This window comes from Sander vitreus, chromosome 1 (assembly GCF_031162955.1).
Source record: "Sander vitreus isolate 19-12246 chromosome 1, sanVit1, whole genome shotgun sequence".
NCBI lineage: Eukaryota > Metazoa > Chordata > Actinopteri > Perciformes > Percidae > Sander > Sander vitreus.
The window spans coordinates 2,939,279-2,965,322 of record NC_135855.1 but is presented as its reverse complement, the minus strand read 5'-3'; the positions used below and the strand labels follow the sequence as shown (position 1 = coordinate 2,965,322).

General features: G+C 41.2%; 2 protein-coding genes across 3 annotated transcripts; one reads left to right on the top strand and one right to left on the bottom strand.

Annotated features, from left to right (window-relative positions):
- Positions 1-452: 452 nt before the first annotated feature.
- LOC144516206 (synapse-associated protein 1-like) lies at positions 453-14,802 on the bottom strand. Its single transcript, XM_078247446.1, has 9 exons — positions 14,483-14,802; positions 10,425-10,543; positions 9,924-9,990; positions 8,601-8,674; positions 8,094-8,233; positions 6,388-6,539; positions 3,554-3,600; positions 3,268-3,424; positions 453-1,347 (listed from the first exon to the last, which is right to left on the bottom strand). The coding sequence occupies exons 1-9, from the start codon at positions 14,685-14,687 to the stop codon at positions 1,217-1,219; spliced, it is 1,092 nt and encodes a 363-aa protein (XP_078103572.1). The 5' UTR covers positions 14,688-14,802; the 3' UTR covers positions 453-1,216.
- An 827-nt stretch (positions 14,803-15,629) lies between these two features.
- Positions 15,630-24,548, top strand: phospho2 (phosphatase, orphan 2). Of its 2 annotated transcripts, XM_078247288.1 has the most exons (5): positions 15,630-15,677; positions 17,473-17,551; positions 17,757-17,851; positions 19,875-20,426; positions 21,697-24,548. In XM_078247288.1, the coding sequence occupies exons 2-5, from the start codon at positions 17,481-17,483 to the stop codon at positions 21,714-21,716; spliced, it is 738 nt and encodes a 245-aa protein (XP_078103414.1). In that variant the 5' UTR covers positions 15,630-15,677; positions 17,473-17,480; the 3' UTR covers positions 21,717-24,548. The 2 variants fall into 2 exon arrangements, with proteins under 2 accessions (XP_078103414.1, XP_078103468.1); XM_078247342.1 differs by lacking the exon at positions 21,697-24,548 and having other exon boundaries at positions 19,875-20,547.
- Positions 24,549-26,044: the final 1,496 nt, after the last annotated feature.

Below are 26,044 nucleotides of genomic sequence, written 5' to 3'. Positions count from 1 at the left end.
TTGGATGGACTTTATAGAGAATGCCTATAAAGTACTGGTATAAAAAGGAATATATGCCATGTGTTTTTTTAGCTTTATAAAAAAAAGGCTTAGTAGCATTGTTCAAAACACTAGTTCCTGCCATTTTAAAACCTAGTTCCCTTGGGCTTCGTGTCCTCCCTAAACATGATGTGTACTGTCAGATAACAGATCAAATATGTCATTTTCCATTTAACTTTAAACCTTCACTAATATTGTTGTTTTTGTGGGCGATTGCTTGATGCAATCATGTTTTCTCTTTTGTTAATCAAAAACATACATACATACATATTGGGAAAAAAAGGGATAAGAGGTTAAATAGAAAATATCCAGTATTTCAGAAACAAAGTAGACATGCACACAGGAGTTTGTGAAAACACAATAGAAAATGCAACATGATAGATGATGTAATGAAAGGGGAATGCAACTTAAAGTAAAGTATAGTGTTAAAAATCCTCTTTATTTACATACATGTAACTTTACATTTGACTTGAACTATACCAAGACTTTACTGTACACCCCACCGGAAAGCAGCAGTGTGAAATAATGTGATGTAATTTCAAAATGAGCCCCATCCATTATAAAACCCGCTGTACTGGAGCGCCCTCTAGCGACATTTCCGCATTATGAAGAGAGAGAGAGAGAGAGAGAGAGAGAGAGAGAGAGAGAGAGAGAGAGAGAGAGAGTGGGGGGGGGGGTTTGGGAAAGCAAGTAGAGGAAACTAATTAAGAAAGGAGCAATAAAGTAGCGCTTTATAAATACGCCGGAACATTAGAGCCGCACAATATATCACTTTTTTATCGCGATGTCACCTGGCGCAATAAACACATCGGGAAAGGCTGCAACATATCGCGAAAGACTCTTCTTTTAGTGGTGCCTTTTATATTCAATTCAATTTGTTAGATGGAATTTGTTGTTTTTTAGCAGAATACTGAACGCAGCAGAAATTCTGAACTGAGTCCACTTTAATATCTGTTTCTTGAAAAATATTCGACAACGTTATCACATGTTTTCCTCATATCGTGCGGCCCTACTGAACATACACTTTGTTTCAAGCAGAGGCGACGCTCTCTTGCTATTATTGGATCTACACCTTCATCCGGTACAGGAGAATGTTTACAAGATAGTAATCACAGTTGTGTGAAGGGGGGGGGGGGGAGCCTGATAGCCGAACAGGACACGGACACACAGTGTTTGTCTAGCTGTCGTCGGCCTGGAGCATCTTCTCGATCTCTTGATCCCATTGGTCGTCCTTGTTGTCTGAGCCGCTCACCACCTCGTACTCCTGGAGTTCCTGCTGCAGCTCCTTCTCCCAGTCGGCGCACTCGTCTGGATGGAAAGGCAAGACGATCATTTACTCTGCTAATTTAAAAACACTCAATCAAATGCAATCACACAACGTTGTTCTCCATCATCCAAATTGGCTGAATAATGTAGGGCCCTATGATTTATGTAGGGCCCTATGATTTATGTAGGGCCCTATGATTTCCACGATGCGGAAAACACGGACGGAATCGCGGAATCTACACATGAAAATGGAATTCTGTTAGACACGCGGAATCGGAAACTCTGAATTAACTGCTAAATACCGGGCTGAACAATACCCCAACGACCACTAGGAGTCTGGATGACAACTGTTGGACCCGCAAAGACACACGTAACGACCATTTGAAATCAAAAGCTCATCTCAAGAACAAAGCTAAATCTACAGCGGGAACATCCCTCCAGGTTACCATGGAGGCAACGACAAAATCAATAGATGCAAGGAAGCAGCCTCAGGCAGACCCACCCGCCGCCGGTCTTTGACCAGCACACGCAGGAAGTGCTGCAGGAGATCCGTGGAGAGAAAATCTTCGTTGTTGTCGACGAAACCTCTGCCGACCGAGATCGCAGTGTCCTCAACATTGCTACAGGTGAGCATCCTATTAGCTTTTATTTAGGTCATTTTGAATGTGCTTTGTTGAATATATTAACAGTTTAAATAAAAAAAGCTGAATTGTGAGTTTGTGTCACTGAGTTTTTAAAGGTCAATACTGCTTAGAAGAGAAAAGAAAACAAGCTAATCCGAAAAATCTGATCTTTCCGGAATTTGAAAAAAAATAAAACGGATTTCATAGGGCCCTAATAATGCTAATAATTCTATTATCTATCCGTGTCGGAGTTCCGACAAGAAAGACAGGACGTTGCCTAGCGACTAGGTTTGGGTATCTTTAGATTTTAACAATTCTGATTCCAATTGCGATTCTTCCTTTCGATTCCAGTTCTCATCGATTCTTGATTCCGATTCTTTGAGGGGTGGAGTTGAAACCGGCCACATGCCTATTTTCACAAATAAGAGGCGCGTTTTATTTTGATTCAATGGTGGTTTGCAGTTTTACCGGGCTTTTTCAACGTAAAACAAAGCCAGACTAGAGCGCCGCTTACTGTGCTCCATGGCTGCAACACAACAAGCGCCTGGCCGCTACGGAATCCAAGATGGCTGCGCCCTGTGTGACTTGTAAGTATGAATTGTTTTCATTGTTTTCGGACCGCTTTGGCTGTTTAAATGACGATTTCAATCACTCGTATTACTGCAATACCTTACTGCGTCCGGGTCACTGCCTGAGGGTGTGGGAATCCGTCTTGTTGCGAGTGCAATATTGAATGAAGACTTGTTTCAAACGGGTGTTGCTAAACGTGGCTAGCATGGACAGCAACAGCTTTCCATGGGTGGCGTCCATGTTTTTCTCCAACTCAAAACATACCAGAACACTTGAAGTGTGGAAGTGACGTCATATCCGAGGGCCGAGTCGGTTCGTTGAGAATAACAGAACGCAGGGTAAGTAGAGTAAATACTTGCAGCTGTGTGATGCGACTACCAACGACAGTATTTCTCAAAGGTGTGGTACGCGGACCACTGGTGGTCCGCCAGAAACCCCTGGTGGTCTGCGAGTAGATTTGGTAAAAAATTCAGTTCATCATTTAAAATTCAAAACAGTGTTTCTCAAACTGTCTGCCAGCAACCCCAAAGGTGCATAGATGTGTTGATTTCAATATGAAATAAACTCATATGTAAATTCAAACATTATTTAAATTGGGTGTTTTTTCTGTGTTGTCGGACTGCCGACCGCTTTTTAGCGACACTGCCTCAAATCTACTTAACTGTGTGGACTAGCCAGACCTTCCTCTGCAGCGCTGTGGAGGAAGGTCTGGCAATGACCACTGACCTAGGAAACAACATTTAGCTGAAGGATCAGTAGAAAGTCTAACCATCAGGAGAAGGGACGCTCTCCTTCTTATCCAGCACCAGCTGCTCCATCTCTTTCCTCAGATCCTCCTGGTCAATGCCTGTCGAGTTGAAGGCGTCGCTCACAAACTCCGACACTCCGGGGCTGGTCGACATCTCCTCCTCATCCTCCTGAGGTGGCTGAGAGTCGCACGAACGGAACAGAAAAGGGCAACTGACTGTACCACTTTGTTAAGTTTTAGAATGGTTGTTGGAAAGTATCAAGATATGCATACACACCCACACACGTCTTCATTTTAGTACTCTTACCTTCTGTATGTCGCTGATGGAAACTGGTGGTGTTTTTGGTCTGACGTCTGAAAGAAAAAAAAAAAAGAATACCGTTTTTTAGATGTTCATATGCAAGTCACAATGTGGTGTTTGCTTCATTTAATGACCTGTGGATTTCTTTGAAAACCACAGCCCTGTTATGTGTAGTAGGAGTGTCAATGACAGCAATGATCATAGATATATATATATATTTGAAATTTATTGTTAGGAGGATAACCCCTTGAGATGAAGCATCTCGTTTTCGAGGGGGTCCTCGGGACATAAGACAAAGACAATACAGCACATGTACATTCACACTTGCTAAAGCTCTCCCTCATCTCGCCTCTGGAAGTTCCGCCCGCCCAATGTCCCTCATTTCGGCCGGGTGTCCGTCACCTTCTGCTTCCTTTGTGTTGGCATTCTAAACTCTGGTGGATTTCTGAGGACTGTGGTTAACTGCTCCTCAGATCTCTGCAGGGTAAATCCAGACAGCTAGCTGGACTATCTGTCCAATCTGAGTTTTCTCTCGCACGACTAAAACAACTTTTGAACGTCCACATGTTCCACCAAAACAAGTTCCTTCCAGAGACTATTTTGCAGCGGCACAGAGACCACGCTTTTCTCCCATCCCGGCACGCTGTGTGGACTAGCCAGACCCTCCTCTGCAGCGCTGTGGAGGAAGGTCTGGCAATGCGAGACTAGCCCTGATATAATTTAAACGGGTGAGTTATAAAAAAAAAAAATTAAACTGCACGCGGCTTAATATCCCTGTCCAAAACACAATACATAAACACATTTCTGGGGTTTGAATCTACACTCAGTGTGATGCATCTCAATGTATTAGCAGACCCTCCAAGCATACAGTGAGTGGGGAGAGGCTCATGAGGTACATGTGTAGTGTAGAAAATTAGCTGTGTGCAGTGATTGAGGAACTGGTTCAAGGAAAAGTCTCTGACACATAGAAGGTTAAGCCTAAGCCTTTTTATGGCATAAGAATGCATTGTGTACCAGACAGATAAGCAGAAGAACAGGAAAAGAAAGTTAAAGTTAAGGGATTAGGAGAGGAAGTTGCACTACACAGAGGCCCCAACCTTGGTGTGTAGGTTTGTGAAAGATAACAGTTTCTGTTTAGAAAATAGGAGACACCCCCCTATGAGGAGAGAATAAAAACACAGGGACAGTTTAGATCGGAGTTCATTCGAACTGAGATGCTGGTGGACTGGGCTCTGACTTCATGTCTGTTGCTAGGCAGGGTTTCCCGCAGAGAATATGTTAGTTAAGGTGGTAGGGTTGGGGTTGCCATCTGACCGGAGGTCTAGATAGACTACAGACTCTGTACTACATTTAACAATTAGCCTACTTCTTAAACACTAAATATTATTTTATTATTTAAAAAACGTGCTATAACAGTGTTACTCGCATTGCTCCCATTATCCTCCGTGACACGCTCTCTTCTACTTCGCCTGACAACTCTTCTCCAAAACAAACAGCTCTGAGATAACAGAGCTCAGTCCACAGCTTCACTCACTCAAAGCAGATAGTATGCGTGAAATAAAAACCAGACACGTAATTTCACTATGTGTAGTGTTAACTACACTAACTAACCGTGTGTTGTGAACCGCGTGTAGTGATTAAAGACGGGGCAACAGCCGGACGTTGAGAATCCACGCGTGAGAGGTGATGGTAGTTTCAGTCACTTCGTCATGTATTCACTTCGTTGAAACAAGAGAAGAAAGCCTCACTGATGTGAAGAACAGGACAGAGATACATATATAAATGCTCTCGGCCTGCCATATACCAACGCTCCATTAAGTCCACTTATAAGTGCTGCGGGAAACCCTGCTAGGGAAACTTAAACTCTGTGTTTGTGAACCCACAATTGTGTTGTAACTTTTATGCTGGACTCAGTAAACTTTGCTTAACTGAACTCTTCGTCACAGATTGATCCTTGTGTTCTGGTAAACTTAGGTCCGATGAAAGAAGGCGCGGGAATTAATAAATTGGAGTCAGATTTGACAGGCCTTAGGGCCTTATTTAGGACTAGTGCTGTCAAACGATTAAAATATTTATTTGCGATTAATCGCATTAATGTCATAGTTAACTCGCAATTAATCGCGCATTTTTATCTATTCTAAATGTCCCTAGATTTCTTTTTGTCCAATTATTTTTTCTCATTTTAATGCTCTTATCACCATGGAAATGTGGATCGGCTTGCTTTGTGCTTTTGTCGCCTGGCTTTGACGAGGGGGCGCAGAATTGGCATCAGTTGTGTGCTTGGCCATGAAGTGGTATTTCAGACTGGACGTGCTGCGATGATAGCTCAGTTCACAACGACAAAACACACAGATCACTTTGGTCTTGTCAATGGAACCATTTGGCAACTTTTGAAAAGTAAACTTTCCATTCAGAATCTTATTGGCATCCATTTCGGTGTCTCACACTCACCATCCACTCAAAACATGACGTTAGCCTACTACTCTTTGGCCGGCTCGCAAGCCCAAACAAGTGTGTGCGGCGTGCCTGTTGTTTTGTTTCCGGTCTAGCTAGATCCGGTGTGGTGTTGTAGTTTTTCTAACGTTACTAGTTGTTGCAGCAGCATGTGAAAAAAACTACAAAGTTTGCTATGCCAAAAAGAACGTTAATCTCGCGATAAAAAAAATGAATGCCATTAAAATGGGTTTGCGTTAACACCGTTAATAACGCGTTTAACTGACAGCATTATTTAGGACCAATTCCTACTACAGTAGTTATAGAAGAAGCAGATTCAGCTCTGGCAGTGGCCCCCTGTTGAGGTGTATGAACAGGTGAAATGACTGCGTGAATGAAAGTCGGACCTGTTAGAACGACGTCCTCGGGGGAAACACTGGCCGCTCTGTCCTCGCCGTCCTTCTGCTGCTGCTGGGCTGCCAGCGCTGTCAGCTGGGCTGACTGCTTGACCAGAGACACCCGGTAGAAATAATTCCTCCAGAACACCTCCTCCTTTACACTGTCAAACACAAATGCATCGCATGTCAAAGTTGATACCACAGGTGGACACGCTTGCAGAAACAGGTGCATAGTGTAAAATACATACTGTACACTAGGGCTGGACCCCAATATTCCACTATTCGCATATTCATTCATTGCGTAGGTATTCCATTTTCAATTTTGGAATTCAAATATTCGTTTATGTTGTTGTTTCCTTTTTTCTTCAATACTGTAATATCCGAAAATGAAAAGAATTAAAGTGCTCATATTATGCTTTTTCCCTTTCCTTTATTGTGTTATACATCTTTTTTGTGCACGTTATAGGTTTACAAAAAGTAAAAAGCCCAAAGTCCCCCCCAAGGGGACTTACCATCTCCAACAGAAAACACTGTTCACAAACTGCTCCAAACAGCTCTATTGTAGTCCAGCCTTTACTTCAGAGACAAACGTGGTCACTTTGTAACACACGTTATAATGCTCGCCTAGCTGCTAGCATGGCACGCCCTCATACTCTGCTTCTGACTGGCTAGTAGTCCTTACCTAGCTACTGTCACGGCACGCCCTCATACTCTGCTTCTGACTGGCTAGTAGTCCTTACCTAGGTACTGTCAGGGCACGCCCTCATACTCTGCTTCTGACTGGCTAGTAGTCCTTACCTAGGTACTGTCAGGGCACGCCCTCATACTCTGCTTCTGACTGGCTAGTAGTCCTTACCTAGGTACTGTCAGGGCACGCCCTCATACTCTGCTCCTGACTGGCTAGTAGTCCTTACCGAGGTACTGCACATGTGCGACTCCCAACAAAGATGGAACAGAAGTGAGATGTCTCACTCTGTAGCTAAAACAGAGAGCTCAACACACAGGGTGAAAAGAGGAGCTGCAGCAATGTGCAGTACAACAAAAATATGGTGTTTTTATTCAAATTAAACCATGTAAACCTATTGTGATATACCCTCTAAACACAATTATGAAACTGAAAATGAGCATAATATGAGCACTTCAAATAAAATTAACCCTCTAAAAATGTGAATGCATGCTGGAATTCACCATAATGTTTTGTCGGGATGAAGCAGCTAAATGTCCGATAGCTGCTGGCTAATTCATGCAGCGTCCTATTCCGTCCATCTCAGCCGAGAACGGAGAAATGTCGAGTTATAAAAACGAGTAGTCTGAGGTGCTTTAATGACTGTAGAAACAGTGCGGCCGCGCGTAATGTCACTGCGCTCGGGTGAGGTGTGGCGCTGGCTGGCTGAGTCCTGATCAGAAGCTCCGAATATTTGCTATCGATTAGTACCGAAGCTTCGGAGCACAAAAAATGGTATTCGGGACTGTGTGTAGAGTGTTTAACTAACAACAGAGTGAACTAATTGAATTTCCCCCTTGCAGGATTAATAAAGTATGTCTTCTTCTTCTTCACCACACACACACACACACACACACACACACACACACACACACACACACACACACACACACACACACACACACACACACACACACACACACACACACACACACACACACACACACACACACACACACACACACACACACACACACACACAACTACTGACTGTTTTGGGACCAGGTCAAAGCGCATGCAGTTGAGGAGCTGGTCTTCCTCCAGCATCACTGCAGCCAGAGGATACATCTGCTCCATGTCGAAGTGGAATTGAACACCAGCGGGAGGGTCTCGCAAGAAGTTTCTCTTGTCCTAGAATCAGCAGTCAGAGAGCTCAGTTTGTACCAAAAAAAGCGGCTAATTATCCTCCAGAGATAGAGAGCGATAATGGACCTTTTACACAGCAGACATTTTGACTTGTCATAGTAGGAAAAGCACAGCTGAAATTGATAACCTTAACGATGGCTCAATTCCATCAAGTGTCCCAGTAAGCTAGTTCAGTGAGTCAGCATGAACAATACCAGGGCCTCTCCTAAGTGGAATGCAGCCATCATTAATGGTTTTGAATACACCTGTGCTTTTCCTACTATGACATGTCAACAAGTCTGCCGTGAAAAAGGTCTATGTCCCAGACATGTTGACACATTCATATACTGTAATGTATGATGGGTTTGCTTACGGCTGACAGAGCAAGGATCTGTTGCTGGATCGTCTCCTCCTCGTTGTAGCCGACCCAGGGAGGCACCGCTGCTTCTAGACACAAACATCAGCACACACTAGTCTTAACTCTCAGATACAGCCATGCACACACCAGGAAGTTGGGGTAGTAGAAGCTGCTTGGTCAGCAAGTTTTAGAAGCTGATAATGTGACTGTGTCCTAGGTAAATAGATAGATAGTCAACATAGTCAAGCTAGACAGACAGACAGACAGACAGACAGACAGACAACATAGTCAAGCTAGAAAGATAGATAGATAGATAAAAAGTCATTAAGCCCTGGTCAGTACCATACTCACAGACAATACAATAAATAAATAGATAGATAGATACCACAGTACCAAACATGATTCTAAAAGACCAGCTTATTAAAAGTAAGGCATCACCTCAATGTAGACATTAAAATGAATACATTTTCTATCAATACTATCAAAAGCCCAAAGTCCACCCCAAGGGGGGTCACTTTGTAACACACGTTATAATGCTCGCATAGCTGCTAGCATGGCACGCCCTCATACTCTGCTTCTGACTGGCTAGTAGTCCTTACCTAGGTACTGTCAGGGCACGCCCTCATACTCTGCTTCTGACTGGCTAGTAGTCCTTACCTAGGTACTGTCAGGGCACGCCCTCATACTCTGCTTCTGACTGGCTAGTAGTCCTTACCTAGCTACTGTCAGGGCACGCCCTCATACTCTGCTTCTGACTGGCTAGTAGTCCTTACCTAGCTACTGTCAGGGCACGCCCTCATACTCTGCTTCTGACTGGCAAGTAGTCCTTACCTAGCTACTGAGCATGTGCGACTCCCAACAAAGATTGAACAGAAGTGCGATGTCTCACTCTGTAGCTAAAACAGAGAGCTCAACACACAGGGTGAAAAGAGGAGCTGCAGCAATGTGCAGTACAACAACAATATGGTGTTTTTTGAAAATTAAACCATGTAAACCTATTCTGATATAACCTCTAAATACAATTATGAACATGACAATGAGCATAATATGAGCACTTTAAAAAAGAAAAAGTGACGTCACTGCTTTGTTTCACGGTTACTACATTACCACCAGTACTGACACTAATCCACTGTTTCCCCATTTTCTCATCAAGACCCGAGAATTCCTAGAAATCTCCCGTACTGTTCCCCACAACAAACCAAGAGGCGTATTTGGAAGCTAGTTTGCCCTGTAAAGCAAGGGGGAATTTCCCAGAATAAAAGTCATTTAAGAGAGATTACTTGGTGTGTAATTAATTATTTTGTTGTAAAGAGTCTTGCTTTTTTTATTTTACTGTACCTGATTTTTTTGCCTTCTTCTCTTGGACAAACTTCTCTTGCTCCTTTTGAAAGTCTCCTAGGAAAGTCTACAAATACACAAGTGACACACACACACACACACACACACACACACACACACACACACACACACACACATTAAATGGCGCTCATGATATTATAATTATGATTGTTGTTCATGATCTGAATATAAAAGAGGTGTCTATTTGGTGCATACATTTCTTTTAACTATTTTTTACAATTATTACTCTTATTATTTTATTTATTATTATATTTTTTCTATTCTACTTGTATTTAATCTGGATTTGTTCTATCTGTTGTGTTTGCATTTGAGCTGCTGTAACAAGGGAAATTTCCCTAGTGTGGGATCAATCAAATCTATCTTATCTTATGTCACGTTGAGCGAATTGAAGCTCTTGACACCAACAAGTAAAAACCTTGTTTAACACGACCCATGAGTTGTCTTCTAAATGCTGCCAAACCTGCCAAACAAGCAACGTGCCTTGTCTATGATGCCGTCGATCTTCCCTTCTTCCACAGTCTTCTTGATGCTCTGCGCTGTCTCTACCACCGAATCAGAGATCTTCCTGGTGGCACTTGTGGCAAAACTGAAGATGTAATCTTCAGATGGAGGAGGAAGATGAGAAGGTTGACAACTGCATCACCGTTAAAGCCATTAGCAACTCTACACAAGAAAGCCCTCAAAGTGTTGGACGAGAAACCTAACAGTTCACATCGCTGCATTATCCTGAGTAACTGCAAACTACTGAGCGTGGAAAATACAAAAAAACATCTGTCTGGTCTACAAGATTTTGCATAACACCGCTCCTCCTCCTTTTAACTCATTCCTAATCTAACAACAACAGTCAGATCACCAGAAGCACCACACGACATACTGCTTTTATTGAAAGTGTTTTAACTTGCTGTATTACCTGCTGGTCACAGAAAAGGACAGGATCAGAAAAACAGTTACGGCTGCCAGCAAGTTACTTGGGATAACACTACCGAGCACTGAACACATTTACAAAGACAGACTGGTGAGAGAGGCCAATAACATTGTAAGTAACTACACACACCCCCTGGCATCTCATTTTAAACTGCTGCCATCTAGGCGTCGTTTCGGCCCACCCCTTCTGACCAAGAACAGATCCAAATTCTCTTTTGTACCACAAGCCATAAAAGCCTTAAATCAGTCAAAATAAGCTAGAGGTCCAGCTGGCCTGGTCATACCCAAGGGTGTATAGTGTATTGTAGTGTGTGATGTATGCTCTTCATGTTATGTCTGTCGGTGTCTGATGTAGGGACTATTTGTTTGTATCATATGTCTGATGTCCTGTCATGAAGTGCCTTGCAACTGTGCCGCAAACCCAACTGCCCCACGGGGACAATACAGTTATCTACTACTACTACTACTACGAGGTGACCTTCTAATCCCGTTCAGGAAAAAGCACAGTTGGTCAATTATCATTTTCTGTCACAGCGATACAAAACTGGAGTCCACTTCCCACCACTATCAAAGATATACATACATATTCCACCTTTACTACACACCTTTAAAACATGGCTGTCCGACAACTATAGCACACATTAATCTGTCAGATGTGATGTGTGTTTGATGTGACATAGTCATTGTTGCTGCCGCTCCATCTCTGCTGCCTGCCTCCATGTTATGTCTTGTATGTGCATTTGATGTGGCCTCTGTGACTATTCTCCTTCCCCTTGGAGAAGCAGTGGCAGCAAAAACTGTCCTGTCCCGTTAGTGTTGTCATGAGGAGTGTCCAGACACTGTCCTGTGACTCCCATGATAGTCACAGGACAGCGTCTGGGAGTCACAGGACAGTATCTGACTGTCCCGGGACACTACTAACAGGACAGGACAGTTTTTGCTGCCACTGCTGCTGTCCCCTTGTCTCCTTTGTATTGTTTTTATTGCATTACCTGCTTTCATGCCTTTGCCATCAACTGTGCTTGCTTGTTTTGTGCTTGCTCCAACTGTGTGCCACATGTTTGTATGTCTTACTCTTTTTAGCTAAAGCCTGCTGTAATTATGAATGCAATATAATTTATTTTATTTTAATCTCTTAACTGTTGTATTTTAGGATGCCTATTGACAACTGGCCAGGGACGACAGCTGGAAATTACACCTAGAGGCTAAAGTTGCTCCTTTTACTGTACAGTTAATTAAAGGGGGCTGTCTGCCACATTATAAACTAATAAACTAAACCATATTGTTGGACTATTGGGGGGCTAAAAACAATGCTACAACACAACACAGATCTATCGTATAGTATGAATGGTCAGGAAATAGAGGTTGTTAAAGAGTACAAGTGTTTAGGATCCATTATTGATGACAAGTTGTGTTTTGAGCCAAATACTAGTTTGCTTTGCAAGAAAGGCCAGCAGCGCCTGTATTGCCTTAGGAAGCTGGCCAAGTTTAATGTGGACAAGACCCTGATGACCCTTTTCTATAGGTCCTTTGTTGAGTTAGTTGTCACCTTCTCCTTAATCTGCTGGTATGGGTCCATTACTGTAAAACAAAAATACTCCCTTTCCAGGACGAGGCTGAAGTTGGCATCCGATTCGCAGCTTCCGATTCGGCAGTTAAGGGGAAATTTAAGGGAAACTTAAAGCTTCTGATTCACAGCGCGTAGACCACATTAGACCAGGTGCAGATCCAAAACCACTGTACCTAGACATGTCAAATCTGGACTAAGTTATCCTAGAGAGGCTAAAGATTCTTAAAAACATAGTTTCAGATTTGTGAAAGTTTTATTCTATTTGTGAAAATGCAAATAAAGGGAGATTTTACTGTTTTTTTTCACATGTAGACCAAATTGGACAAGGTCCAGATCCAAAACCAAAACCACTCTAATGTGGTCTACATGTGAAAAAGAACAGGGAAATCTCCCTTTATTGCATTTTCACAAATAGAGTAAAGCTTTCACAAATCTGAAACTATGTTTTTAAGAATCTTTAGCCTCTCTAGGATAATTTAGTCCAGATTTGACATGTCTAGGTACAGTGGTTTTGGATCTGCACCTGGTCTAATGTGGTCTACACGCTGTGAATCAGAAGCTTTAAGTTTCCCTTAAATTTCCCCTTAACTGCCAACTTCAGCGTCGTCTTTCCAGGTTAATTAAGGGGAGCAGCTGCAGCACAGGTTCTAGGCAGAAAGGCCTGGAGGAACTTTATCAGAAGCAGATGCTAAGAAGGGTTGAATCTATCCTGTCACATAGTTCTCATCCCTTACAGGCTGAATCTATCCTGTCACATAGTTCTCATCCCTTACAGGCTGAATATATCCTGTCACATAGTTCTCATCCCTTACAGGCTGAATCTATCCCGTCACATAGTTCTCATCCCTTACAGGCTGAATCTATCCTGTCACATAGTTCTCATCTCTTACAGGCTGAATCTATCCTGTCACATAGTTCTCATCCCTTACAGGCTGAATCTATCCTGTCACATAGTTCTCATCTCTTACAGGCTGAATCTATCCTGTCACATAGTTCTCATCTCTTACAGGCTGAATCTATCCTGTCACATAGTTCTCATCCCTTACAGGCTGAATCTATCCTGTCACATAGTTCTCATCCCTTACAGGCTGAATCTATCCTGTCACATAGTTCTCATCCCTTACAGGCTGAATTTCACGTTGCCATCTGGATCACGCTTTAAACTCCCCAAACTCAGAACCAACAGATATAAACACTCTTTTGTACCTCCAGCCATTCTACTTCTTAATTTTATAAAGAACCATAGATAACTTATTGACTTACTATTTATGAATTTGTTTTAACTATGCCTGTAAGATAGGCAATCTCTGTATTGTGTGTGTGATTTGTTCTATACTATCTGCTGCACAACAAACTGCCCCATTGGGGGACAATAAAGTAACTTGAACTCTATCAGAAGACAGCTCCTCCTGCAGTCAGATAAGCCTCTTTGTTGGCACAGGGACAGCAAACAATTAAGCTGAAGGAGAAACCTTAGATATATTTCAAGAGAATGAAGAACATGACGGGGGAAAGCGTTCACCCAGAACTACAATCTTCCCGGTTGAATGGGTTTATGTTTAGGTAACACAGACAGACAGACTTATAGGGTATACGTCCAGTTTAGTGTCCCAAATTCCCCATACAATGTTATTAATTATTAATTATTAAACCTGCTAAACCACCTGTGCTACCCTAGCTCGATGGTGTTTTTTGCCCCCAACGGGTCCTTCCAGGCAGCGCTGCGACCGTTGACTTCAAGGCACCTAACCATGGATGTATTAAGAGAACTAACCCTAACCAGTGCCTAATCCTAGTGCCTTCCAGGCGGAGCCGTTGGGGGCAAAACACACCGATAAACGCTACCCTAACTCTACCCCTAACCTGTCTCAAATAAGACCCTCATCATTTGAGACACTCAGTTTTTGGAAAATAATTTGTGACACTAAACTGCACGTAAGTCAAATCCTCGAGCCACTGAGAAGCATTTAGCTAATAACCTAGCTTGACGTTAAACAAACTTGTGTCGCAGCAATAAAACAGCAATGCCACAGTTCTTTCTCACCCCCGAGTCCTTTGCCGAGCTCAGAGTTCTCTTCTCGGTTGGCCTCTGGTTCTCCATCCTGGCCAGCTGGCTGCTGTTTGTTTACCTCGTTCTGTGCTTCCACCACCTTTTCTTCCTGCTCCACACTCAGCTTTTCTGTGTCGTCCGACGTCTTCGTGTACGCCTGGTCCTCCAAACCCAACCACGTCCCGAAGCTTTTGAACATTTCGGTCGATATAAAATCCCCGTTTAAGCCTACAGATGAAGAAAACAACAATCTGAACAGAGGGTGAGTCTTGAGTTTATGCAACCAGGAACTAAACCGACAGGTTTTCTTCTTCTCGGTTTGCTTTGTGTCATTCAAGTTGTGTGTTACTGCCACCGAGTGGTCAAATGGGTGGAATGATGCCTTCAGGTTTGTTTTTTATTAAGCACATAACTGGTAGGTCAAGTACGCCAGAGGAGATACAACAAATAAAACAATAATAAAAAGAAAGAAAACAACTCAATTTACATAAAGCATTTGAAAATTACAAATAGTGTGTGTGTTCTAACAGCCTTCTTATTACTGCAACAGGATATAGTAGATATATAGTGTTTAATGTGAATGGACAGCTCTATGAAGTTAGGTGTTTTATTTTGGAATTTGGACTAAAATTTGGTCAAAATTAAAATCAGGTTGATTAAATAAAATTGAGAGGTGAGATTTGTGTCAAAGTTAATGACACCAAAAAGTACATTTTCCCAGCACAAGGACAATTCAGGCTAAATAAGATCAGTTAAGTATCGAGACAGTTTACTCCAAAGTAATTTAGTATGAGGAAATAACCAAAATAAATGCACAAGTTTCTCTTTTGTTGCATTCCACAGAATGTACAGTTGAATGATGCCTTCAAGTGTTCTCTGGGTCTATGGGTAAACTGTAATTGTAGAATGTTGTCATGAATGTGACGGACTTGCTGCATACTCGGTGTTTAGGTCGAAAATATTTACGCAAATGTATTGCGACAAGTGCGTTAGTTGTAGCAATTTTATTACGAAAGTATTCATTAAACAAAACTCCACATACTCTTTCAAAAATTAAAAAAACAAAACAAAACATTTGTACTTCACCAGTAGGTTGCGGTAGTGAGCTCAGAATGTTGACATCTTGTAAGTTAACACGACAACAAGACGAGGAGGAAGACAGAGCGGCGGACTAATGTCAGACAGACAGGTCAGTGTGCCGTTAGTCACCGTTTTACCTAGCTAGCTTGCTAAATCCTGTATGTTATATATCTGAACCTGATGTATTATTCTAGTACAGAAATCACTGTTATCCCTGTTATTCCCCCTGAGCCTGATCTGAATTGTTTCGAGCAGAACTTTAATAGAAGATTAGCCGGGCTGCTAGCTAAGTCGTTTCCATGTAAGGAGACGAGGTTACACCAGACCTCTTATACAAATCAGTCATTTAAAGCATAGTGCGTTAAAACGTTACCTATATAGTTATTAGAATTTTGTCTGTAAATATCTCAGGGTTAATTGAGGTCTTGTGGTTCACTCGGCAGTAAAAGGGAAAGCGATGTATATACAATAGAGGTACAACAACAGTTGGTTGTTGACGTCACAGTTTATCGTGGCCAGTCACGGTTCGTGCTGATAAAAGATGAGCTGGCCGAGCGTTACGGACAGAAAGCTACAAGTAGATAGTTTTACCCTGTCACGGCCAAACCGGAGAGGTTAAAATGACCGAGCAAATATGCGTAATACAACTTTATCTTACGATAATAATAGACAGTAAGATACGAAGGGGGAGGGGAGAAATGGACTTTTCAGCATGAGCCTGTCTCTCTCAGCCCCTACCATTATATCACTTTGTCTGCTGCACACCTGACTGTTTTATAGGCTATATTAGCCAATCTGGACTGTGGTCATAACATCTACATCTTATAACTTATTCCCTGTTATATATTGTTCTTAAAGTATATTATTTCTTGTTTGTCAAGCAATTCTGTTATGTTTACATTCTTGTCTTGTCATAGTCATAGTTAATATTTAATAATAAGTTATTGCACTGTTCAATCCCTGCACTGTTCCCTTTTGCACTACCACCATTGCACACAGTCTACCATAGCACCTTATCATGGTCATTGCATCACATGGTCAGTCCATACCAGACCTTTGGAATCACTTCACAAATTGTTAATTCTTTAAATTTCTGTGAGTGATTTTTATGTATGTGAGATATATATATGTGTGTGTGTGTGTGTGTGTGTGTGTGTGTGTGTCTGTTTGTTGTGTTATGGTTGTCTAAGCTACTGGATGCCTACAATTTCCCTCGGGATGAATAAAGTATCTATCTATCTATCCAACCCGGTCTCACAGCAGTTCGTGAAATGGTCACGTTATTCTGATCTATTGATTAGTGTACAGGGAAACGATTTTCTACTTTATTTCGTGCTGGTCACCACGAAATTGGAACGTTACTATTTCACAAACTGCCATGCAACTGGGCTGCAGCTGGGCCGCGACAATAACGCCGGCGACAACAACGGGATGCGCTACAACAACGGGACGGTTGTGGTTAGGAAAAGAAAGACGGGGAAAGGTTATGGTTAGGAGAACAAGAATGCGGAAAGGAACTACAACACGCGATACCTGGTCTCCGGGGTGAAAGTCCTGTGTTGTTTGATCCATCCACCACCCCAGCCTTCCTCCCTACGCGGCTTTTCAATACTACTCACAGCTACCATACTCGTGCTGTTATCACGTAATAAGCTTCATATTCAAATACATTAGTTTAAAATTCGTGCTCACCAACACGATAAAAAACAGAAAAACGTGTCCCTGTACACGAATCAATAGATTAAATAACTTAACCATTTCACAAACTGCCATGAGACTGGGCTGATCTATCTATATATCTATCTTATTTATTCATTTTTTTTCGGTACAAAATAATAATTGCTTCCATACTTCAAGTCTTGTCTACATGTTTCTTTATTTGACACAGTGATGTCTTTTTCCAGGTGAAAACATGAAGACTCTGATGGTGTTTGATTTTGACCACACTGTGATCGATGACAACAGTGACACTTGGGTGATTAGGTAAATAATATATTGATGAATCAAATAAATATCGCTAAAAAATATATATATTACAAAACACAAGTTTGGTATATTTGTACTTTGGCAAAAATTTATAAAAATATACATATAAGAGTACTATTACAAGGACGTTATACAGTAAAGAACTACAGCTGAAATCCTCACTTTATCCATTGTGGATCTTTTTCTTTCTCTCTCTTCCCAGATGCCTTCCAGGTCAGACTCTTCCCGACTCTGTGAAGAATTCCTACAGGAAAGGCCACTGGACTGAGTTCATGGGCCGAGTGATGAACTACATAGGTGAGAATTCCTTATCCTGTTGTGGGCCATTTATTCATTCTTTCCTACATTAACATTTCAGTGTTTTCCTTGGCTTTGTGGAAGACGTAGGTGCACATATATGGCGGTGGGTTTAGGCGTCCTTCCTCAAGAAAATGTGCATTTTCTTTAAAAGAAATTTTTTTTTTTTGCAATTGTTTGCAAAATGCTAGCAATTTCCCCATACATTTTGTGTCTCTTTGTGGGATTGTGTCTGTTTTTGGTCATTTTTGTTTTCTTTGGGGTTGTTTAGGGTCTGTGGTCATTTGGACTCAGTTTGTGTCCCTTTGTGATAGTTTTGTGATTCGCGTTTGTCTCATGTTTGTAATTTTGGGTTTTTAGTCTCTTAATCTTCATTGGTATTGTATTTGTTTTTGCTTGTTTATTTTCTCTTTTGGATCCTACTGTATTTTAACAAATGTCTTTGCTGCACGATTATGGAACAAACAATCACAATTATTTTGGTCACTATTGAAATCACGATTACTTAAAGCATAACTCTCGCCAAAATGTAACCTAGGGTCTTTTTGTGAATGTACCTGAGTCAAACTTTCGTTTAAAAGCATATTTAGGACGGAAGCGCCACTTTTAAGATGTACCGTATTTTTGTTTTTGGGTCAAATGGCCTTTTGAATGGGAGTAATAGGGGCACTTTGATGCTAGCCTCAAAATAGCTATTTTTAAAACACTAAGAAGGCTCGACACAACATGAGACTTTGCTCCAAGTATCACCAGGGGCTCTACACCTTAACTACACCGGTGCACAAGGGATATCCTAAATCTGGGGCTACTTGTTTTGATATCGACTCGTTTTGACTGCCGAGGTGGTAGCAGCCGCAAACAACAAGAGCTACGGTGAGTTGCTCAAAACGTTTCTTTTAGTAAACTCTGGGTACACAAACAATGTTGTCAATGCTTTGGTTAAGGTGTAGAGCCCCTGGTGATACTTGGAGCAAAGTCTCATGTTGTGTCGAGCCTTCTTAGTGGTTTAAAAATAGCTATTTTGAGGCTAGCATAAAAGTGCCCCTAGCACTCCCATTCAAAAGGCCATTTGACCCAAAAACGAAAATACGGTACATCTTAAAAGTGGCGCTTCCGTCCTAAATATGTTTTTAAACGAAAGTTTGACTCAGGTACATTCACAAAAAGACCCTAGGTTGCATTTTGGCGAGAGTTACGCTTTAAAGCTAAAGAAGACCAACTACAATCATTAGATCTGAGGAAAGTCTTTTAGTTACATTTATTCGGCTTAGATGGTGCCCAAAACTGCTCGTGTGCTGCACCTAAACCTTAGGGCTCCTGCACACTGGCTGCGTGGCATGAGCGTGGCTTTCTGTTGCGTGTCAGTTGTGTGGCGGCTGCGTGGCGTTTTCTATGTCTTTGCACACCAGAAACGTGTCTGATGCGGCGCTGCTGCTGCTAGCCTTGTCTGTACACATGGATGTTTCCCCATTGATAAAATGAAATAATAGTGTGTTCTTCAACTTTATTTTGTCAATAGTTTTGTGTTTGTACATTTGTTTGCACAGCAAAGACAACGGGAAAGTATTGACAGCAAAATAGGCTACAGAATATTTTGTTCTGTATTGACAGGTGCAATATTTGAAAATGGATAATTATTTATTAATAATTTTTTTTAATTACATTTATATCTGCATAGAGACTTTCAAACATCAAAATGTCATTTATTAATATGTATTCGTGTCAAAATGACATATAAACATCTTTTTGTATTCTATTTTGCCTGGGAACGCTTCCAACACGCTTGCGTGTCGTGTGAAAAATAGGCATTGGTTGTATTTCTAGCATGCACGCGTGACGCGTGTCACGCAGGCAGTGTGCAAGCTCTAACCTGTTAACATGGGAGCCAAAATAAAAACAGACACGCCACGCAGCTGACACGCTCACGCCACGCAGGTAGTGTACAGGAGGCCTTACAAAGGCAGGGGAAACCCTGACATTTATATTGCTACCTCCAACCTACTGATTCCTTGTGTCCTTCCAGGAGAGCAGCAGATCAGCCCAGACAGGGTCCGCAGTGTGATGGAGACCATCCCCTTCACAGCTGGAATGACAGACTTGCTGACATTCATATCAGAGCATAAAAGCACCATTGACTGCATAGTCATCTCTGACTCCAACACCATGTTCATAGACTGGATCCTCCACGCGTCTGGGTTCAAGGCGGCTGTGGATCAGGTTTTCACCAACCCGGCTAGGTTCAATGAGCTCGGGCACATGGAGGTGCGGGGCCACCACTCTCACGACTGCGACCGATGCCCCGTCAACCTCTGTAAGAGGAAAGTCCTGGAGGTATATCTGTCAGAGCAGTCGGACGGAGGTGTGGAGTACGAGCGGGTATTCTACGCGGGGGACGGTGGGAATGATCTCTGCCCGACTTCCTGTCTGAGAGGGCGTGATGTTGTGATGCCCAGGAAGGGCTACACTCTGGAGAAACTGCTGGCCAGACTGGAACAACGGGAAGATAACGCTTCTCTCCGAGCTAAAGTGGTTGCCTGGAGCAGTGGCACTGACATCCTCGAGGAACTGAAAGCTAGTATGCAGTTGTAGTACAATACTTGATCGTCTTATCAGTTGTAACTGAAATATTGCACTGAGTGTGTACTGTAGAGGGCACATGCTGCTCTCCTTAACTGTTTAAATTTTATTTCACATTACCAAGACAGTATTTCTCATTTTAAAGTACAATTGTTTTGAAAAAAATTATTTCAAATCAGGTACAAATCCTTGAAAGTTGGTGATGTGTCTGCAGGAAATTTAATATTTTCTTTTTTCAAAACAGTAACAAGCCCCTCAAACAAGGTTGGACTGTCAGTTATAATCAGATTTGTCTTTTATTCAGAGGTGGGGAATGGTACCCTGGCTACTTCCGCTCAATTTTCATTTCCCTTCAGTACTACGTCTGGGTTCGCGGTTTAGTCTTGGGTTTTCTCCAGCCAAATTTTTGGCGGTCCAATCAGCGAACAGAGGGAGTGGCTGAGAACGACGCCGTTGAGGCCGTGCACTAGAGTTGTAGTTCCGTAATCGCAGCGGAGAAAGATGCGAGCGAAGCCATTCGGTCTATTATATAATATCCAGAAGTTAAAGCCCGAGCTAGAACAATCTTTGCTGAGTTTTGTTGGTGGCCATGATGTTGTGGCCCTCCTCCCCATGGGGTTCAGGAACAGTTTGATTTTTCAGCTCGCTCCATTAGTGGTGAAGGAGTTGGCTAAGACTAACGCTAGCGATGCTAATGCTAAATATAAGCCGATAGTTGTTGTCGGTCTCCCCTCTTGTTGCACATGCGCATGACATACGTCACGACCAAACGTTAGCGATCGGTTATGGCAGATCCAGAGTGGCTCTGGGCAGATCCAATAGTTTTAAACTTCAACCGAGTACCCGCCTTCAAGGAAGTTGAAGGAAAATGGAGGATTCTGTGCCCAATTGCAATACAAATACAGTACAAAAACAATGTTTACATTGAACTGAAATTTGGGGATCAATGTTTACAAAAAAGCCTTTTATTCACAGTATCTATTATAATGGCAACTTGTGCTCTAAAAGTAACTATATAACAGGCTTCTTTTAGCGCATTCAAAGAAAGGTTTCACATTTTGGGAAAGCTGCTTTCTTTACTCCAAACCAATGAGATATAATGTGTTAATTAGTAATATTTAAACAAGTAAAAGTAGAAATGTTATTTAGCTTTACTGGTGCGGCTAGGCAGATTTTGTTTCAGTTTCTTTGACAGACCAGGCTAGCGGTTTCCCCTGCATTTAGTCTTTGTGCTAAGCTAAGCTAATCAACTCCTATTTTACCCCCAGGTATTAACTCTCCACCATGAAGCTCAACTGCTGTGACCATCTGAGCCAGAATACACTAATGCAGCTAAACGGAATCCGTCGTTTTATTATTTACACCTGTGCTTTCCCTACTGTGGCATGTCAAAATTTCTTCTGTGAAAAAGGCGTATTATAGTATAGCTAATAAATATAATTTAAAATCAGGTCCTAGGGTATTCCAGGAATATTCTATATTCTATATTTATAAGGTGGAAACTTTACATGGGAGTGAATGGGAAATAATGTGAATAAAATGAAAATATAGGGCTTATCTGCCCTATATGTTGTATGCAGATAGAAGCTAACTCTTTAATTTGCCAAATAATTCCTTTATTTTGTGAAATGTGCCATGTGGTGAGGTAGCTAGCTAGCTAGCAAGTTAAGTAGATAGCCTACTTTTGAAATTTGAGCTGACAATGTGAGCTGTGTGCAAACTTAGGGTTTAAAGTCAACAACTCATTTATAAAAGAACTGTTTCACAGTAAAGAATGAATGGACACAGATGAATTACACCTCCTCAATTAGCATGCTCAAACAAGCTAACGTTACATCGCACACAGTAACAGCTATCAAAAACTAACAGAAGGTGTTAACAAGTTATAAACTGTTTGCTTTAGGCTATATGCTGGTTAACTTAACGCAGAAGCATAAATTGGGCTTAACACGCCATAACAGCCCCCCCCCAAACAAAATTCACTATTAAGATGTACACTTTTTATATTGAAATTCTGCAATAATTCCCACAAATTCTGAGTTTACCCTCACTTGCAAACTTGATGGAAATGTTCTGACCCTTTGCAACCCTATCAGGGTCTGTAGCCGCCATTTTGTATGTAACACCCACACATTAATTCACCTCAGTTGCCCTATATGATATTAGGATTAAATAAATCAATCTGGCCAAATGAATTGTTCATAAATTGGATAATATTACTTACCACTGAATGTATAACATCACTTCTTCACATCTTAAAATGCCATTGCTTGATTTTAAGATCATACAGTAGGAGAACACACACACACACACACACACACATGTTGGATTTTGGATTATATTTTTGCTCTTTATACATTGTATCTGATATTTGCTGCTCTGTGGCTGGAAACATCTCTGCCCTTCAGTGATTTTGGCCATTTCACACCTCAGGTCTGTGGTTTGTAGTCCTACATGTGAAGTTATCTTGATTTTTTAAACCAGGTTTGGATTAACCTGATCATGTTATCTCTGAGTTTGTTCTATCGAATGAATAAACCTCAACTAATTGTTGAAGCTAAATGAACAAAAGGTCCAGGTTTTTTTTTCCAACTATACCCTCCAGGTTTACTGAGTCATCTATCTATAAATCCAGAGACCAGGAGACCATATTATAAGCACTTTTCCAGTGAGGGCTGAGCGTTACTGAGCAGCCTCCAACTGAGAGAGAAGAAGTAAATGTGACGTGAGCAACCTGTCTGAAAGTTGGAAGTCTTCTGGTAGCTGTGCCAAGAGAAATCTCAATCATTCCAAATCTTGCAGAGAAGGAGAGCGTAGGTACAGTCATGTGAAAAAATTAGGACACCCATGCTAAAGTTGCCCCATAAAATAAAATAGCCCCACATCATCACATACCGTTCACCATACCTAGAGATTGGCATGGGGTACTTTCCATAAAATCATCTCTCAATGCAAATCAAACCAGCTATTAGGCTAACTGAAATAAAACCATGCCAATCTCTTGGTATGGTGAAGGGTATGTGATGATGTGGGGGGGGCTATTTTAATTCCAAAGGTCAAGGGAACTTTATCAGGATGCATAGTATCCTGGATCCATGAAATAACTGGCCTTTAAAAGTCTGCCTGCCTCTATGGGAATTTAACATAGGGGTGTACTGACTTATGCTCCCTGTATTTTAAGGAAGAACATTTATTTATTTACGATACATAATTCATTCACAAAGAAAATCGGTGTCCTTAAAGATTGGATTTTTCCTCATTTTTTTAATTGAGGCATTAAGATCAATTTCCTAAAGATGATTTTTTTTATTCCTCTTTTTAGTCAACTTTAACATGGATGTCCTAATTTGTTCACGTGACTGTATATGTAAGGAGATAACATGGACACAGGCTAATTATTGCTAACTAAAATGCTAGTTAACATTAGTAATTAAACTTAAACAGCTAATGTAAGTCCAAACTGCCTGAGAGCTTCTGTACTATACGGTAATTTCTCTACTGTGCGACAGTAAGTCGTGTGGTTATGACGCAATCGTTAGCCTATTTTTACAAAAACGTCTGCTACGGAGCCATAACGTGAGATACAAGGTAATGGAGCCTTTTATACATTGTTGTGTTTCTTTAGAAATAAACAATGGACAAATAAATTATTTATGTGCTTCAGATGTAAAGTTATTCGCTGTCAAAGTGACGCCAAAATGAATGGCAGTCAATGGAATGCTAACGTCGGGTGATCGCTTTGTAGCATCAAAATGGCGCCATAGGAGGTTCGAGCTCTGAAGCGAACCCCCTTGGTTATTTCGGGGTACAGTGGTTCTGGAGAAAGCTGCAAGCAGCAATACAGGAAGCCAAGCAATCGGCCCGTTCCAAACAGGCATGTTTTAAATCGGGACTGCACTATTGGGTTTAACTCTCCTGAATAAAATCCAGAACTGCTGTTTTCACATCCATACAGGCTTTATACGTTAAAGAAGGTTCCGTTTTTTTTCTGTTGTATTATTACCTTTACTGGCCGTGAGAAACCTGGGTAGAGTATTGTTTTTCCAACTTAGCATTGAGAGATTTTGGTTGACACTGTCATGAAGCAACTCGTGAAATAAAGAAACCTCTTGGATCCATTTTTCTTTATGTACTGGTCACTGAGTGACATGCTGACTTTTAACAGGTTATATTATTTGTCGTGTTCACCATCTTAGTTTAGCGGGTTAGCATGTTAATATTGCACATGGGAGAAGTGAGTCTTCAGGGCTTTATTTTAACCCAAACCACTATCTTTTCCAAAATGTAACTGTTCTCGAAGTATTTAGTCATAAACCATATTATTAAACAAATATATTTGTATATATGGGTATTTCCCAGAATTCGGGCCTATTTCGGTCAACAGGGTGTAATTCTATTACACCACTAATTAGCCTAAACAAAAACAAGTCTAGGCCTTTTTAATGGTTGCTCTTACTAATGATTTTAACACATTTTATTGGTGTTTTGTGGTACAATATCTGTGTTTTCACATCGTGCCATATCTCAAACATTAGTTATCACAAATTAATTTAAAAAAAAAATGCATATGAATTAAATGTTACCTGAACTAATAACCTATGCACAAATTATATATATATATATATATATATATATATATATATATATATATATATATATATATATATATATATATATATATGCATTTTGTACTTTATTTTGCTTAATTTCTACCTGTCCCATGGTTTAGCCGTCATTACCAACACAATGTGCATAAAGGCACTTTCCTACTGTTTTTTCATCAAAAGTTTATTTGGTAGCCATGGCAACCTAATATCATAGTCGAGCACATGGATTTCAAGCTGCAAGACGGATACCTTGATGTCCAGAAAAGTAAGTAAATATACTCTTTATACTTTGTGTTAGACATGTACACTTATTATGCGTCATTACCATATGTGTATTTCTGTATTTTATATAATATTTTGACCTGATGATGGTACTAGATGGAAAAGTAATCGGGATCACCAAAGTTGACTACAATAAGTTGTTGAAAACATTTCACTTAAAACCCAAACCTAATGGTAGCTCATGGGATCACCAAAAGTCGGAGTCATGACTGTAGAAAACGTTCCATCTAATCAATCAGTCCATCTAATAGGTGTCAACGTATTTCTCAGGATGAGTGAAAACTTTAACCCGTGGCTATAAAGCAGTGGTCTTCACTATTTTTTCATGACAGCCTCACTGATAGGACAAAGTCAATAGGAGAGCCACTTTTACCGCAACATATCAGAAGTTACAGACTTAGGGTTGTGTTATAGCCCTGCTTTTGTTTTGAATGTTTTTATGAAATATCTGTATTGACTGCATGGTCATAGAGGTCATATTTTCCTGTCTGAGAATAGGCCTTTTCGGGGGGGGAGGGGGACACAAATGAAACGGGGGTCTGGGGGTCCTCCCCCAGGAAATTTTGAGTGTCAAAGACTTCATTTCCTGCATTCTGATACATTTTCAGGCACAAATTTATGGTGAAATCATCTGAATTTATGTCAAGGAAAATACAAAGTTCTGGTGAGCCTCTGAATGTATCTCTAGACTTTAGACCAAAGTCAGGGGGGCTTCATCCGCTGGAAA